At 37.7% G+C, this 18141-nt stretch overlaps 1 protein-coding gene across 1 annotated transcript in view; it reads right to left on the bottom strand.

The window, feature by feature from the left end:
- Positions 1–17882, bottom strand: part of LOC106053386 (uncharacterized) — a 60644-nt gene extending 42762 nt beyond the window's left edge. The window contains exons 1-2 of the mRNA XM_056038786.1: positions 17350–17882; positions 2688–2931 (exon numbers count right to left, since the gene is read on the bottom strand). Coding sequence (XP_055894761.1) covers positions 2688–2931; positions 17350–17525 — 420 coding nt within the window. The 5' untranslated portion in view covers positions 17526–17882. The remainder of the gene's footprint in view (positions 1–2687; positions 2932–17349) is intronic.
- Positions 17883–18141: the final 259 nt, after the last annotated feature.

The following is an 18141-nucleotide window of genomic DNA, read 5'->3' as shown; positions in this document are numbered from 1 at the left end:
AGGCCGACTTTTTTTCTCTTTATTATAAGCGATCTGATGAAAGCTGCAGGCCTGACAACCGTGGCAATATGGTCGTTCTTTTCTCTCTCAAATTAACCACTTTCGTGACACGGTCTGACTTGGAAGCGATCAGCCGGACCCTGGTGGTACAGACGTACTAGTCACATGATGGGTCTGGGTGTTAAGGGGCTGCGGCGGATAGTGGGCAGAGATGGGGAAGGATGACCCTTGTGAAAAGTAATCCCTGTCCAGGACTTCGCTGCCCTGTCTACTAAGCCTTGCAAAAAAAATATAATGGAACTCTACTGAGTAAAGCGGTGGCTCGCGGTCCATGTGTGTCCCTTGAAGGCGAGCAGTAAGGCAACAACTTTATACAAATACATTACTGTTTTTAACTTATTATTTTTTATGAGTATTAACTTATTCAAATCGCAATGAATTTTTTAAGATATAAGTGGAAGCAGGGCCGACTTATGGCTGATTTGAAAGATTGCTTAAAAATTGGGCCCTGCGCCTGGCTGGGGCTCCTCAATTTACATTTAGCGTATGGTTTTCTGATCGTGTTTTATGCTCTCTAGACTGTCGTCTTGTTAGTCCCGGGTTCAACCCCCGTCAGCTACCATTACGCGGAAAACAAAATGAGTCATTGGGTCAGAGGCGTAGTGAAAAGGGGGGGGGGGGGCAAAGGGGGCACGATGCCCCTGGTGCCACACGCAGCCTATATTTCTATGTGATGTTCAAGGAAAATGGGTGGGGGGGGGGCACTAAAGTACCTTGCCCCGATCGCACGTTTCGCTAACTACGCCTTTACATTGAGTCAACCAGTGAAACCGACAAGAAGTGCTACTCAACTGACTAGAATGTCACAATTCTTCAAATCAGGCGAAACATAAGAAACATGTAAAAAAAAACAACTCCTCTTGTTTTTATTGTCGAACCATTCAAACAATTTTCAAGATCTATCTGTGTATGTACATCTCTAATTTGGTAGTAGAATAGTTGTACAGATGTTCATTATGTAAAGTCTTAGACGTAATGTACAGATTACCAATCACACACTGCTCAGTTATGTATACTAAAACAGAAACTATACAAAAAGTTACTAAAACGTAGGAATATCATCCCTGGGGTATATCTATCCAAATATGCTCCACACAAATGAAATCAATGGCCAAGAGGTAAAACGCGCCGATTCCGAACCAGTGTTCCTAGTTTCGAATCCTGGCATATTTATTACGAGATCCTTGAGCGCTTCTGGGTCCTATAGAAGGCTTGGGTCAGGACATTTTCATTTCTGATGTGGAAAAAAAACGCGAGAAAACTGGTTCAAGACTCAAGACCTGTTTAGCGAATAAGTATTACTATAATATACGAAAATTTCACAATAAACTATTTCCTTAATTATCAGACCTACACTGTCACGTATCATCATAGAGGTCAGATATTACTATAGTGTTTAAACACATTGAGCAAAGAAACATTTTATTCAATGTAAAAATAGGCCTATATTTTTATTTCTCGGAAAGGGGGGAGAGTTGGACGATGCTAGTATTGTGTGTGACCATATGAGAAGTAAGAGTCAATGAAGCAGTAACGAGGCAGAGCTGGTGTGAGTTATATAAATAGGTGGGACCACATTCTCGATGAGCAGTGGGCCCCGGTAAGACTCTGGGTAATTTACAATCCCAACCCCTACCTCCACCCAACCCTACCCCTCCGAATTAGGTTTCTGAAATCACTCTTCAGCCTCTTAGCATTTGTCCGACGTCATCAATGACGTCACAAATCGCCTCTAGACTTTCACGTCATCCTCCCCCTACGACTCATCATCATCAGGGAAGCTTGGGAAATAAGAGGGAAGAGGGAGGGGGTGGGTGGGGGCCGTTGATAAGTCGGGAAAGGAGCGTCTAGGAAAAAAAATGTCAGTTTCATAGCCGTTAGTCGGCTCCACTGGATGGATGGACTCATTGTTTACAGTGTAATGCTTCACAAATATAAGTTTCTATAAGAATAGTTAGGACGCACAAAGCGGGGGGTGGGAGGTGGGGGAGGAATGGGTACCTTACAACCAGTCTGGCTCTACCGCTACAATCGAGACCAATAGTTAAAGACGGCTTAAATAATGACCCGCAACGTCACAACCTTATGGCAGTTTAGACCAATAGCTCGTTGCCACGTCACGGGTCTGTACGACGTAGCATGTCAGTGTTGAGGCCTTCTGTAATGAATGGTCTCGCTCCATACTATAAACATCTTCTGTCAGTATCTGTATGACCTTTCCCTTCCCCTCGTACTTACAAATTTACGTAAGGGAAACCCCCCCCCCCCCTTTCCATACATTGAATTACATCAATTAACGTCGCACAATTTGTGTGAATGCTGCTAGGCGAGTTTATACGACAGATTTAGCGAAATAATTAGTGAAAAAAAAATCAAGATTTTAAGTAAAAAACCCAGCATAGAAAAAAAACTGGTGGTTTATTCACAAGACGTTAATATCACGAATTACAACCTGAACTGCTTGAGCCCAAGTGAACATTAACAAGAAACATAAACCTTGGGCATTAAACCTATTTAGTATACACTACAGTTACAAAGTTAGTAATATTAAAATTGGGCACATACAGATGGTGGGTTATCAATAATTCACTGGACACTCGATGAGAGAGTGGCAGCAGTTGACCTACCTTTGTTGACAGCGTGGCGCTGTGCAGGATGTCCCCTGGCCAGAACAGCTGCGAGGCCACGGTGACAGCCGTCAGCGACATGCTGACATTGCCGCCGGCGTCGAACGTGGTGTCCAGGTTGTGCTCGTCGTGGAAGACGTACTTGCGGATGCTGTTGTGGACCAGGGCCAGAATGATGGAGAACCCTCCAAAGCCCACAAGCATCAACAGGGCCGTCTCTTCCTTGCTTAGGACCGGTTTCACCCTGTGGACAACGTAAGCGATTTATAAGATATGGCGTATAAATAGGTTAATGAATAGGGAGTTTGTGTTACACACTTACTCGTAGGAGGCCATAGGGGGTTAGCCATTTTACATATCACTTTGTAAACACAATATCAACTAAATCGCATTCACAACAGCGGTCTAGTTGTCGTCTAGAACCAGCTAAAATGAGAAAATTATTAATTTATAAATAATTATGTTAGTTCTTATATGCACCTAGTTGAATATTATCATACATTATTAAAAATAGTCATTACAGATTACATTCTAAACAAATCTAAGCTCTCTCATTAAAAGTAGTTAGTACATTTAAAACAAATCTAAGTCCCCTTTCAGATCTATAGGGCAGATGGTCAACTGTTTCTTCGGACAACGGTTAACAAGTCTGACACAACCTCCAACCGCCTTTGGTTTCCTCAGCTAAAGTCAGGTACCTATTAGGGTTGGGTGGAGTAAGGGGCGCCTTTAAAGTCCCGAAATTAAAAATCCCAGTCTTCACCGAGATTGGAACTCAGAACCCTAGGTTCGGAAACCAATCGCTCTGCCACCGTTTAACACCATAATTATTCTTATAAATATTTTTTATCGCTATGCTTTTTATACTATAGCCCTTTGGAGTGCCGCAGGAGACTCCTCATTAAGCGTCATTTTGTTTTACCCAATCCGAAATAATATAGCATATGGTGGAGTAATAGTTGAATAAAGATTTAAAGCATTAAGGTAAACACATATGAAATAGTCAAGAGAAGGGTAATTTCGAAAATTTGACTGAACGATTAGTTAAGTTTGGTATCTAATGAAAACATTCATTTGTCAAAAATACATAAATAAAGAATAAAAATATAAATAATAAAAAAAAAAGAAAAGAAAAAAATAATAATAAGCGAGAAAAAAGGGAGATAATAGGGTATGACAGTAGCGTGATTATCTCTAGGTTAGTTGACTTAAGTAAGTCATTCACTTTTTATACAGTCATACGTGGTTTTCAAATTTTTCATTATTATGGAAATAGTATCCCGGCTTATCGTGCCGGCTTATCCTTGAAGCCTAATTCAATAATGAGCTTAGAAGTTTTTTTTCTAATTAACACATATGGACCTCCCTATTTTTTTTCCCAGCCCCTCGCCCCCCCCCCATTACTAACTTAATAAAATGGACACACTCCCCCCCCCTCCTCAAAAATATTACAGACATTAACATAATAAAAAAAATTGATAATAGAAAATAGAAAGTGCTATGAAATTTCCTATGAGAGAAAGGGAACTCTTTTAAAGAGGAAATCATTTTTCCCTCATCGTTTTTTTTATTGTTGTTTCTTGGTCGAAGAGAGAGAGAGAGGGAAGAGAGAATGAGAGAGAGAGAGAGAGAGAGGGGGAGAATGAGAGAGAGTGTCGCTCGACGCAAAGAGATTTATTGCTGACGGATGAATTTTCGATGAGACAGAAGATGACAGTCGCGGGCTTTAAGGGTTAACTTTTTTTTTTCACAAGTTCGATGAAAGCCAAAAGTGTCCAAGAGTTGCTTCCCATTTAACCGCGGTTATGGTTTGCGATTGAAACGCTTCTCTTATTTCATAATCATTTCTTGAAAAGTACAAAAGGTATCAAAATAAAAGTTTGGTTTCGTTGTTTTTAAAGTGGTTCAGATATTGACACTACTCTAAGACAGAATCGAAGAGTGGGCAAATAGGGTTTGAACCCGAGCCTTCTGCTTGTTTCACGGAGGTGTAAGCCGAGGAACGAGGCTTGAGTATTAGCGTTGATCAGCGGGGGGATGCGATAGGAGTCAGGCCTCTCTGCCTGAGGCGAAAAGACCATGGTGTCATCCAATCACCTCACCTTCCCCCCCCCCCCCCCACACACACACAAACACACAAACCACACGATCATTTAATGCACTTCCCAGAACAATTTATCGTTAATTATGATTTCTATCATCTTCTAGTTTAGCAAATGAAAGCATTTATGGAACTAATTTACGTTCATTGGTTGGTAGACTACTGTTAATTAAGAGACGCTTCATTAAAAAAAAAATTTGAATGAGAATAAAAAAAAACGCTATTCGCCCTAAAGCGGTGTTGAAATCATGTGTGCTTACAGAACTGAAAGTGCTGGTCAGTGGTATGTTTATTGCAATGTTTAGTGCAATATTATGTTTAGCTTTTTTTTGTGTAGTACAATGTTTAGTGCAATATTATGTCTAGCTTTTTTTTTTGTTTAGTGCAATGTTTGGTGCAATGCTTAGTGCAATGTGTCATGCATTTGAATCTCTTGAATTAATTCTCCCAGCGTCTACAATGCACATTTTATATTAATAAGATGATTATGTTAAGTGCAATGTTTAGTGCAATGTTGAGTGTAATTTTTAGTGAACTGTTTCTCGGCTTTTTTCTTGTGACGCACTCTAGACTTTAAAAAAAAAAGTTACATTTGAGCAACCTCACCTATAGTTCACTAACGCCAAGAGTTTTTCATGCCACTGAATCTGAGTTTCATAAATTAATTATCCTAGCGTCTACCATACACACGTTGTCTTAATAAAATTATTGCAGACAAAACAAGCAAAATAGAATAAAAATACTTTTAAAAAAAAATCTAATTGGAAGAACGTCTTATTTACAGCTATATATTTCATAACGTTACGATCTCTCCTCTACTATCCTGGCTCTCTTCAAACTGCACCACACGACACAACGAACTTAAAGAATCTCACAACTCAGGGCTCCAAAGTAACAGTAGCAATTTAATTTCAAATACATTACAACACTGTACAGTTGGCAACAATATCACATTAACTGTCCAAAAACCTAGCCTTGCTCCGCCTGACTTCACACACCGTGCTGTCTCTAACTTCGCCTCGTACTGGTCACATTGCGAGGTAACGTTCAGTCGTTCAGACACACTCGCTCTTATATAGTGTCTCTACTGGCCTTCTAGAATCGGATGGAACGTTCTTGACCACTCAGAATGATCACAATCGCCGCGACTTGCGTGCGTAATATTTACACACAGGTCGTTACCGAACTGGCGTGTACTGTCACTGGTCACAGTTGACCGCTCGTCCTGCGCTGGACTGGGGCGATTTGGGTAAGCTAAAAACACACACAGCACTACCCCCATCTGTGTCACCACCAGGTTTACAACAATAAGTTATTTCCATTTTTCGATATCAAACAAAATAATTAATTACCGATATTTAATTGGATACTTCTTTAAATCTTTTTCATTGATTCATATTTTGTTAGGTACAACAATTAAGTGTGTACAGCTTCAACTTGATCCGAGGATAGGCATGGGAGAACTAACTTACTCAAAATGTTCACCAGACAGACAGACAGACAGACTTGTTAAAAAAAAAATTAAAAAGCTGTGTGCATTTTTTTTTCAACTTTGCGTCAGCCTCTAATGGTTTCACGCGGTGCGAACCTCACCCCGACCCTCCTACTAGCCACTCTTCTGGCATATCCTATAAGAATGCTGAAGCATTCATTGTTAATGCTCAGCTGAAACGACAATACAGATTTGTTCTAAATTTATAGTACAGTATCATAGAAAAGACACGGGAGAGTCTCCCAGTACTACTTCAGTTATGAAATTCCTGTTTTTTTGTTTTTTTTCGCTACCTTAATCCCTCCCTCCCCCACACACTTACTATGAAACAGAATCCAAGAAAACCAGGAAAGAAACGTGTAGGTCTAATACTAACAAAAAGGTGAGGGGGTATTAAGGTATTATTGAGAGTGGGTGAGGGAGCTGGTGATACCAAGTATTGTTCCGGAACCAGATTCCTGGGAAAATAAGTTAGCAGAGGAGAAGATACACTCGGAAAGCGTTGTCAAGGGGAGAATGAAGCTAATCATCTCTACCTCAGCCACCTCCTTGTTTCGCTTTGTCACTTAGTAGCAGGCGAACAATAGTGTTGGTGGGGGGGGGGGGGCGGGGGGTGTCTCTGAATAATGCAGAGGTGCTTGGAGATGATAGCTAGTTAATGCGTGGGGGGATTGGGGGGTGGGGGCGGAGATTGGTTCTCTGATTGCTTCATATCTCTGACATGTCATGACTAGTCAGTGCTTTGATTGTTTAGGAGATACCTTTTTTTTTTTATTCATGGACTGTACAAGTCTTTCTAACTATGCATGGGTACTAACTATCAACAGCCCATTTTATGTTTGTTGATATTTGAATAGGAATTAGAAAGAATATATATATATAATTAACTTAGAGATACTTAGAGCAACAATGAACGACATTTCGAGAGGGAGTAACAGGTTCTGTTTCCGTCCTACGAAGGTATTTCGAATGTTCATTTAATGAAGAAAGTTTATAAGCACGCTAACACATCTTTAGCCGGAATATAGAACACTCTTCGTGTGACGTAATACGCAACAATGACATAAGTGGTCCCTTTGCAAGAGAAATGACTCTAGTGAAGAATTTTCACCCCTAAGATGATGGAAAAGCAATAGCAGATTTTAGTTTAGTCGTATTAGCGATGACGCTTGCCCTAGATGTGGCAAAAAAAAAGTAGGTCACAGCTGGGGCTGCGCAGCCACGTGAAATACTGCATTCCTCACTAATTTTCGGACTCGAAGACAAGCCTTATTATTATTAGCTATGACTTAGCGTACTGAAAAATCGCGAAGCACTATCTGCCCCTCCTCTAAAATTTGAAGCTTAGGTTATCTTTCATTGAACACTATTGTGACACAACAATTTGGTATGGCTCTGACACCTGAGTGCTCTATCGAAGGCATTTAAGGCTCTTTACTTTGAGATTGTTTATTTGGCCTATTTACTTTGAGATTGTTTATTTGGCCTATTTACTTTGAGGCTGTTTATTTGGCCTATTTACTTTGAGATTGTTTATTTGGCCTATTTACTTTGAGATTGTTTATTTGGCCTATTTACTTTGAGATTATTTATTTGGCATATTTTGATTATTTGGCCTATTTACTTTGAGATTGTTTATTTTGCCTGTTTAGTTAAATTCTCTCAGAATTTTCCTTTTTTTTTTCCCTTGCATATTTCTTTAGGTTCCATTATTGCACCCCCACATTTCCCCATATAAGAAAATAAGATTACGGTCTCTTCTTTGTTCTTATTGTATTTTGTTGCTTTTAAAGATGACTGTAGCATGAAGAATCAAAACAAAGAGCAGATGATTCTCATCATGATTTGATTTCTGCTTACGTAAAGTGTAGAGTAACCTTCGACGTTTGCACTCGAATGGAATCATTTGAGAACCCACCATGGCGTATAAATAGTCACCAGCGTAGTACAGAAATAACAATAACTCTGAAAAGAGTTGGTACTGAGCAGTCAACTGGTCAGTCACACTTAAGTGGACATAAGCTAGTCACTCGCTGACAGGTCCGATCACTTCAAGAATGTCTGACGAAGAAGGGGATTGCTTCGTTGCGTGGCTGGGAGGGAAGGATGGTGGGGGGGGGGACTTGAATGATAAGGATGAAACGTAGGCTGGGGGGGGCGAAGATCTGTCATCGGTAATCCAATATTTGCTGTCATATTGCTGTGACATTTGAGACATTTCTGTCTCTCTCTCTCTCTCTCTCTCTCTTTTCAAATTTCTATTTCAGACTCAAATTAAAATAGATAATTAGATTATGAATGTACCGGGGTCTATAAGATTAATTTCCTCCCCCCCCCTTCTGTCTTTCTATCTGAATGTCTATTTGTAACTGATTCTAATGGCAACTATTTCATTCTTCCTTTCCTTTTCTTTCTATCTCTTTTCATCTTCAGTCTGAGTGATCCTGTCTGTCTTCAACCCCCACGTACGGCGTCGTATCTTCTTAGAAGACCGAAAATCCATGGGCTTCGTCTGGGAAGAGGCTGTACTAGTCGCCTATGACCAATCTCTGTAAAAAGAGGCGGTATTAGCCGCTTATGACCAATCTCTGTATAAAGAGGCCGTATTATAGTGGCCTATGACCAATCTTTGTAAAAAAAAAAGCTTGTCACTTTGTGCGCCAAACGGCGCAGGAGGACCTAAGTCGAATTATTATTTCTGATAGTTTCTCTGCTGTGTGGGCCGCATCGTTACGACCAAAAACAATGCCCAGGCTTTCATCTCGCTTGTTCGAGAAGAACCATAGTCGTTCTACGACTGGAGGAGGCCAACATTACATCTCTCTCTCTGCCTCTTTCTGCCTCAATGCCTCTGCATATCTGTATTGTTCTTTCTGTCTCTGCCTATCTATTTCAATGCCTATCATTCTGCCTCTCTATGTTTAATGCCCCCCTTCCCGTATGCGCCTCTATCTCTCTCCATCTTTATTTTGGTTCCTTTATCTCACTTACTCTCTTGTTCTCTCTCTACTTCTGTCTCTGTCTCTCTATTCCTTAAGTTTATCCGTTCTCTCTATCTCTGTCTCTGCCTTTAATTCTTGCTCTCTCTTCTTTCATTTTAATAAATAGACCAATCCATCAATTTAAATCAACCAATCAAGTAAACTATTAATTCTTCCAGACGACTTAAAATTACCATGTTCTAAGGTTCTAGACCGACACTCCTATATCTTACACTTCCCTAATAGAAAGATTATTTTTGTTAGCGTGTATATATTCACAGTGACAACAAGACGAAAATGTATAGTCTAAATATAGAGCACACAACAATAAGCTGAAACTTTACAGGTATATAGATCTATGAATAAATCAGAATAAGTGAAATGATTTGATACGAATGAATGCTGTGTGTTTAAAGTTAATTGTAAATGCCTGTTACTATTTTTCACGAGAGTTCATCTAATGCCCAAGGCACTTCCGCCTCTGCTTTTATTTTTATCATGTCTGTCTTTCTGTCTGCCAGGCCAAAAGCTTGTATATGCTATTTCTCCGACACCCAATTTCGGATCAAGCTGAAAATTTGCACAAATATTTCTCTACCCAATAATCGATTTAAAAAAAAATCAACCATTAAGTTAATTAACTATGGGTAATAAATTACTTCGTTTGGTATCTCAAACAAGGGAAAGAAATAGCACTTCACTGAAGTGTTGGTATAAGCTGTATTAATCCCCTTTTATTAGGCTGTCTCTAAGACTTAGGAACACAAACGTGAAATAGAAACAGTTTTTAACTATTTACTTTTCCATGTTCAAAGACTCTTCGCTAGCACAGTGGTTATCGCTTTGGCTTGAGAAGCCTGAGAAAGCTTTAGCCCACAAGTTCGAATTCAAATCGTTTCTTTTTTTTTTAAATACATTTAAAAAGCGATCACCCAGATACCCCATTCTTTCTCCCCGTTTCCAACTGGTCCAGACAAGTGATAGGGTTATAGCGTATAGAGAACGTCAAAAGCATGAAATTGCGTTAAACAAAAACAATTGGTAAAAAAAACCGCTCTAATCGCACAGATTTATCATTGTTAGTCTAGATCTATTACAAATTCAATTACATGACTGATCCAAACTAATTGATACACATTAATATAAGTTTGTTTTTTTAAGTTTTTTTTTTTTATTTTGCTTGCACTTCACTCTTGTTTACTTTAAAGCTCCTAGTTTCTATAATTCGTAAGCAATTTTCAGTTTAGTGGTTAGTTATTAGTTTAAAATGTTTTAAATCTTCGAGTATGTATTTCTATTTTTCTCGATTTTAAAGTGAAATTTTAAAATCGTGTTTAAAACCTCAGACACGAATCCAGAGTTGGAAAGTGTGTTGAGGTCCTTATGATTACACATAGTTGTAAGCCATCTAGTAAAATCATTGGCAAGCAGTAAAGGAACTTAGGAATTGTTATTAGTCGGCGACATATAATGTATCATCTGTCATTGATAAAGTGCATCACATTTTATTGCTAGTCTACCATGTTTTCAGAAACATAAACCAGTACTACTGCTTTCATGGTCTGGAGATAATTTGTCTAGGCCAGGGAGTATATGCTAGAATGGTATAAAATTATGTGAGTGACCAATGAGACTGAGTTTGATTCAAAAAGCGATGTATGAATATGATAGTTTGTTGATTTTTATAAGAGTCGAAACTACAGGCTACGTCTTATGAGACTCAAGGGCAGACGATAAGGTTCCCATCCACTGGTCTGAATGAACAGCGAACTGAGCTAGATCAATGACATCTAGATTTATATATCTAGATGTAGATATATCCTAAAAAATAAAATTTTTGAAGCTCAAATCTTAAGGCACTCGGAGCTAGAGAGACCGAATGTCGAGCACTACGCAGAGATCCATCCAATTTTCTTCCCTGTATCATAGCTGTAGAGGTGGTGTTAATCATTGAGAAAACGACCACTTTGAAGAACAGTGTAGTGGATTGTGACAAGTTAATGATACTCTCTTTCAATCTCGCCAAGTGCAATGAACTCCAATATATCCTTCCAGACATCTCACGTCTCGCCACATCTTTTGTCAATACACTGAGATTGGACACTGGTCAATAGGTTGGATTAATGCTGGAGACTCTGCTAAGTTTAACTATTACTACTTGTTAATGAAAAATCTCCCTTCGCCCTCCCCCTTCCGTTTAAAATGCCATGTTTAGCCATTGATGTCACCTATTCTTACAAAGCATATATCAACTAACTTTGTCTGTCTATGCGAAAAAGTTTGTACACGTCATTTCTCCCACACCCAAGCTGATTTTTTTTACAATTATTTCTTTTACCTGACAACACAAGAATCAATTTTAAAAAATACCGATTAGTTAATTAGCTATTTGTAATTAATTATTTTATATGGTGTCGCAAACAAGGGAAAGAATTTGTACTTGACTGAAGTGGTGGTCTAAGCTGATTTAGTCCCCTTTATAGATCGTCTCAGTGAACACAACATGAAAAATAAGACGAGACTATAGAAACAATCTTCCATGTTCATAGGCTCTCCGCTAGCAGAGTGGTTACCGTGTAGGCTCGAGCAGTGGCGTAACTAAGGGGGGGATGGGGGGGAGAATTTTAAAATCCCCCCGGGCCCCCACCTAGGGGGTCCCCCAAATGGGTGTCCGAAATTTATTTGTAAATACATAAATTAATATATTTGATTGACAAATAGTGTCAACGTGTGTCTTTTTTTAAATCAACATTTATGGATTAAATTTATCACAAAGACTAAACCTAGATATTTTCAAAATATTTTTGCCGCAGAGATCAGTTTTTAAAGATGGGGTATGGTACCATCCGTTTTAAACTTTGTTGCCACGAATAAAACTGCATGATATACAGCGAATTCCAGGTATCTTGTTACCTTTACTAATAATAGATCTAAATGTCGAGTATTTTATGGCTACACTAATTAACCTTGAAGCAAAATTTACAGAATCGAGTATAACTAAAAGTTATTCTTAACAATGTTAAAAATGTCCATTATTCGGGTTTGGCGTCTATAATTTCAGAATTAAACTTCACACTCGAGTTATTACCCCTTTATTCATCTTTCCTCAATCCAATGGAAACTCTCTCTTTTTATTTACATCTAATGATCTAATCCTTTTGCTTTCGCACAAAACATAAACAAAAAATAATGACGTAATATCATATAATATAAATAAATCCTTCCTATTGAAGTTATTATCACACCCTTCCTTTTAAAGTTCTTAATAGTGATATCTACTAGCAGGGCCGGCCCTAGCATTTGCGGGGCCCTTTGCGAAACGGATCGCGCGGGGCCTAGTCTGGGTAGGGATAAGCATAATGTCAAAATTATTATTTTCTGAATTAGAAAATAGGCCTACTTTCGTCTTTGCAATAAATTTTTATCAAATGAAAGCTCGCAATGCCACTTTTTATTTATTGGCACCCCAAAACGTCAATTTCGTTTATTCTTCAGGAGATTTGAATAAATTCAAAAAAAGTTCAGGACTTTATGTTATATTTTGCCTTTTCATGAGATTTCCTGGAGGCCCTGAAAAATCAGGAGGTCGCGAAAACCCTGTTATTTCATATACGTTATAATTGTTTAATTTAATAACGTACACTTGGAATTAGCGCGAGGTCTATGAAAGCGCGGCGCCCACTGCGACCGGCACTGTCTACTAGGAACTTTAACAATTCGTTCACTTCTGGTTGTCTTGACTGAACAAGTTCTCTAGACGTTGGTCTATAACTGTCTGTTTCGTTTGTAGCAACAGTTTGCAGTTCATTGTCTTCATCGGTATCATAGTACCCAGAGATGTCTTCATCGGTATCATAGTACCCAGAGATGTCTCCATCGGTATCATAGTACCCAGAGATGTCTTCATTGAAACTCTTATTTAAAAAGCGTTGATTTCTTCTGCATGTTATTCCATTGTTTGTCTTTATGATGTAAGATCTGGGTGCTGAATTTTTTTTTATGATAACTGCTTTCTGCCATGTTTGACCTAGACGAACTCTCCGACAGAATAATCTTTAGGTAGTCTTGCTTTTGCATCGTATTTCACTTTGCTTTTCATCTGTCATTCGTTGAGCAATGCCTCTGCATTTTCAGCTACCGATGGTTTCAATAGTTTGGGATCAGTTGGAATGATTCCCTGAGTCTTCTACTCGTCAGCAGTTGTGATGGTGAATAGGGCAGTCCACTTATCGGAGTATTTCTATACTCGAGCATAACGAGATATGGATCTTTCCCACTTTTGTATACTCTGAATCCTCTTGCTTTCGCACAAAACATAAACAACCAACAATGACGTAATGCCATATAATATTAGTACAGAATCTTCTTCATGCAGTGGAAAATTACGAATTTTTTGCCTATCTTGAATTCTGGTCAAAGCTCCTGTGCCTAATTAATATAGTTCGGAAGAAACTACAAAAGTCTGAACTGCATATACGGAAATCTGCTAAAGAAATTAGTACCCTTTCATGCTTTCTGCAAAATGATGACAAACTGACAAAAACCCAATCCATCGAAAAAGCAAAAGAAGGTAGTGAATACTATGGATTCCCTGTAATCAAAACAACCATATGAAAGAAAAGACTTGATGGGAAGTTGAGTTCTAATGTAGGACTGTCAATAAAACTGCAATTCAAACGTGTTGCGACAGAAGTGCTGGACAGATTTCATATGGAGATGAAGGGCAGATTCCAAAGGCTGGAAAGAAAATGGATACCTTTGGGTTTCTTCTTGAACCAAGACACCTGTTAGAAGACACGCTTGTGACAAAGTGTGCTACTTTTCCTGTTTGTATGATGAAATAAATGGAAAATCGCTTTTTCAATGATGTCATTGATGCACGAGCACTTTTCATCAAAAAACAGTAATACAATTACCAATAGAAATGTGTCACTTGTGCATTATTTAACTTATAAACAACGGTATTATTCATTAAAAGAGTCTTGATGATTACTTTTTGTTAAGTTTACTGATATACTGAACCAATTTGATTTGGGGCTTATATTTTTTGCGTACATTATCTCATGTCATATGTCGAATGTCAAAATGCAAGGGGCCCCCAAAGAAGTCAATCCCCCCGGGCCCCCAAATCCCTAGTTACGCCCCTGGGCTCGAGAAGGCTTGAGTCATGAGTTCGAATTCAAATCGTTTCCTTTTTTTTATTTTAATTAATGCTTTTTTTTTCTAAGTCTAGATCTAATTACAAAACTGATCTAAACTAATTGATACAAATATGCTTAATATAATCTATTTTTTAAATATATTTTCTTTTTTTAAATCTATATTAATTTTATTTCACACAATCATTGTACTACAACATAAGACACAAAACAACAACAACTACAACAAAGTAGATGTTTGTGACGTAAAGAATGTATCCAATATATTCTGAGTAGGTCAAAACATGTCTATAAACATTTTAATTGAATTATATGCGTATATAATACACTGACCTATGTATTTTTTTTTTAAATATCGAATTGGATTGTTCCATTTTTTTAGCCTTATATTTTTTCCCGTGCTTCTTTTTAATCTTTCTATTTTGTCCAGACGTGATGAATCTGTTTCCAGAAATAATTCTCACAAGGGGAGGTAAAAAAAATATCATATAAAAATGATAATTAAATAGACTTCTTGTTCTAATTAATATAATGTAAAAAATAATGACAACGTATTGTTTCAATGTACAAGAAATAGATCACTTTGTTACTTTTAATTCTCGAATAACTTTTTATCCTTAAACTAACACATTCCTAGCATTAGTGCAGAGCTTATCAGTAATATAAAACGCGCAGCTGGAGCCTGCCATATCTTCCATAATTTCCCCTGCAGCATCTAGATCTAGTTACGGCTGCTAAAAAGTCATATAAGATAATGGTTAAACATGATTTTTTTTCCCCGTCGCTTCTCTTTCTGCTTTTGTTTACATCACGCAGTTAAGTAGAATAACAAAAGGATGTGTGTAGATAGCACACAGCGTATACATTCATGCCTCTTATATTCAGAGAGCAAATCTATGCTAAAAATAGAATAAAGTTTAAATGCTATATAACAGTGAGCGCTTCGGACTTTCGTTGTGAAGTTCCCGAGTTCGAACCATCTGCAGCGAATCAAGAGTTTGGTGATAGTAACAAAAGAGATTTTTTTCTTCTTTTGGGGAGGGGGGAAGCTATACGTTATCGTCTATCCCAATTGACCCAGAATCCTTTTGGGGGGGGGGGCGGTTTTATTTTTGTGTGTTTAAATTATTTAAATTTATTAATATTTCAATGCATTCTGATAATGTGTCGCCATTAAAAATATTGAATAAGTATATCTAAAATAAAACCTAATTAATGCGTTTCCACCTCTCTCCGGCATAGATCGATTGTTAAAGACTACACTGTCAACTATAGGGACAATTCTTGTATAATTCTACATTTATCTTATCTTGTAAATTACAGACGTTACTTCAAAAAAGAAGATAATTACGTCCTACACATTTCAGGTGTTAATCTAACCATGCATTTAATCAATGACTTAAACTCTGCTAAGTCGTTGCTTTTCCTGGCTGATTCAGGCTATCCATTCCATTCTCTAATGTCTAGGGAAGATTGAGCACTTGTACGAATTTGTTCTAGCCTATGAAATAAGAAATGTGCCTCTATCTTAGTGTCTTTCTGAGTATTTATACATTTGTATACTATGAAATCGATAATTAATTCGTCATAATTAGCTTAAGAAAGTATTTTTTTTCTTCAAAACTTTACAAATAAGACTATTTATAGATTCTAGTTTTATTCTTTTTAAAGTTTCATCTATTTTAATCAAAATAAATTGCCTTGGTCAATTACGTATTAAGCAAAGTTTTTAATATTTCGGAGGTTGCTTTTTTTTTTTTTTTTTTTGGATGAATAGCCCCCCCCCCCCCCCAAACCTCCCTTTTAAATCAGTAGTTACGCTCCACATGTTGACAAGATGGGCGCTTTGGGGGGGGGGGGACCCTTTTATTTCAAGGAGCAAATATCTGTTAAATTTGACATTGCTTTAATAAATGGATAATTGATATTGATCCTGTAAAAATTAACTAAAAGTGGCATGTTAAAAAAAATTAGGCTCTATTATTAGAATTATAAATAGTTATTATCTTCTTCATACAACCTTCCGAACTCGTTCTTAATTTAAAACGGTCGAATTATTCCGGTATAAGGTATGTTTTGCACAAACGACCAAATTTGTCCAAATTACCATATTTTAAAATATTAATAAAAGTTAGATTATTTTCTTTTTGTTTTTATACCATTGCATGGAGGCGACCTTGTGGAAAATGGATATTACTGATACTCGATAATAAGAGAAATACAATGTAATTTTTAATGTTTCATGACTCCCATAGATTGAACACTAGACTTGAACCATTGCCTATGTTCTGTTGTCACAGAGACACTAAAGACATCAATCATAACAATTAAAGTGTGTTGATACAAGTAGACATTGAAGACTATTATTTCATTATGTCACATCCTTTTAAGAACTTTCTCACAAAAACATTCACAACAAACAATGACGCAATACAAACATATTAACACAGTCTATCTTATCTTATCTTATCTTATATAATACAGACGTTACTTCAAAAAAGAAGATGATTACGTCCTACGCGTCATGCATTCAGTCATGCATATTAACCAATGAATTAAATTCTGCCAAGTCACTGGTTTTCCTGGCTAGCTCAGGCAACCCATTCCATGCTCTAATAACACTAGGGAAGAAGGAGTATTTGTACACATTTGTCCTAGCATATGGGATGAGGAATGTGCCTTTATCTTTGTGTCTATGGTTTGAACGAGCATAAGTTTGTTTTTTTTGTAATTAAAGTGATACTCAATGAAGTAATATTTCAAAAATTTTAATAAAATGCATTATAACGCAACTCGATAGAATAATGAAAAGTTGAGAAAATAAATATTATTTTAAATTTGTTACAATGACGAAACTAAGAGTTAAAAAGTAAGAATTGAATGGGAAAAAAATCCATCTCCATGACAATGTATTAACATCTCAACTTACCCAATCTTTTGAGCAGGGGGCTTCAAAGTAATCGGGCAGTGCCTGGTGGAAACATTGCTTGTAGTGACGCCACCACAGACAGCAAAACAGAAGCCCGACAGCAGTCCAAGCGTGAATACAATCCTCAGCATGTCCGACATCTTCAGCGGACTCTCAGACCCGCAAATCACGATCATCAAGCAATTATCTCTTACGTTAGAATAAAGATGACACCGTAGAGGCGTCTCGGCGCCCTGTGACAGACGATCCAGGCGTTGAAAGAATCCAGTTTTAGCTGCATAGGCTTGCTTGGAAGTAGTATTTCTGAAATTCTTATAGGAGACTTTAAAAGTTCGTTCGTTTTCGAGTTTTGCTTTTTTTTTGTTGTTGTTTTCGTATATCTACCTATCTAATAGTTTTTTGTCCACAAAGTTAAGGCAAACGTGAATATGAAGAATATAAGTGAAGAAAAAAAATGTTTAAAAAAATCCTTCCCCCAATACAGACATGCGCAAAGACTTATCGTTTGGCTTTAAAGACGAGACGAGAGGGTATCGCTGGGCCACTCTGCAGCGGCATTGGAACAAGTGGGTGAGCGAGATTGGGAAGACGATGTGTGGGGCGAGGGTGGCAGTACGGGATGGGGCGGTGAAGGTGAAAGAGGGTTAGCTAGCACCCTTGTAGCAATTACTAAAACAATAAAGAGTATTATATATCAGAGAGACGTGTAACAGGTTGACTCGCTTATTTTCTATGGCAACGCTTCGGATAAAATACATTGCACCCTTTAGAGTGCCCGGTGCCATAATGACA

This window comes from Biomphalaria glabrata, chromosome 8, assembly GCF_947242115.1.
Source record: "Biomphalaria glabrata chromosome 8, xgBioGlab47.1, whole genome shotgun sequence".
Taxonomy (NCBI): Eukaryota; Metazoa; Mollusca; class Gastropoda; family Planorbidae; genus Biomphalaria; species Biomphalaria glabrata.
This window is presented reverse-complemented; position numbering and strand designations above follow the sequence as displayed.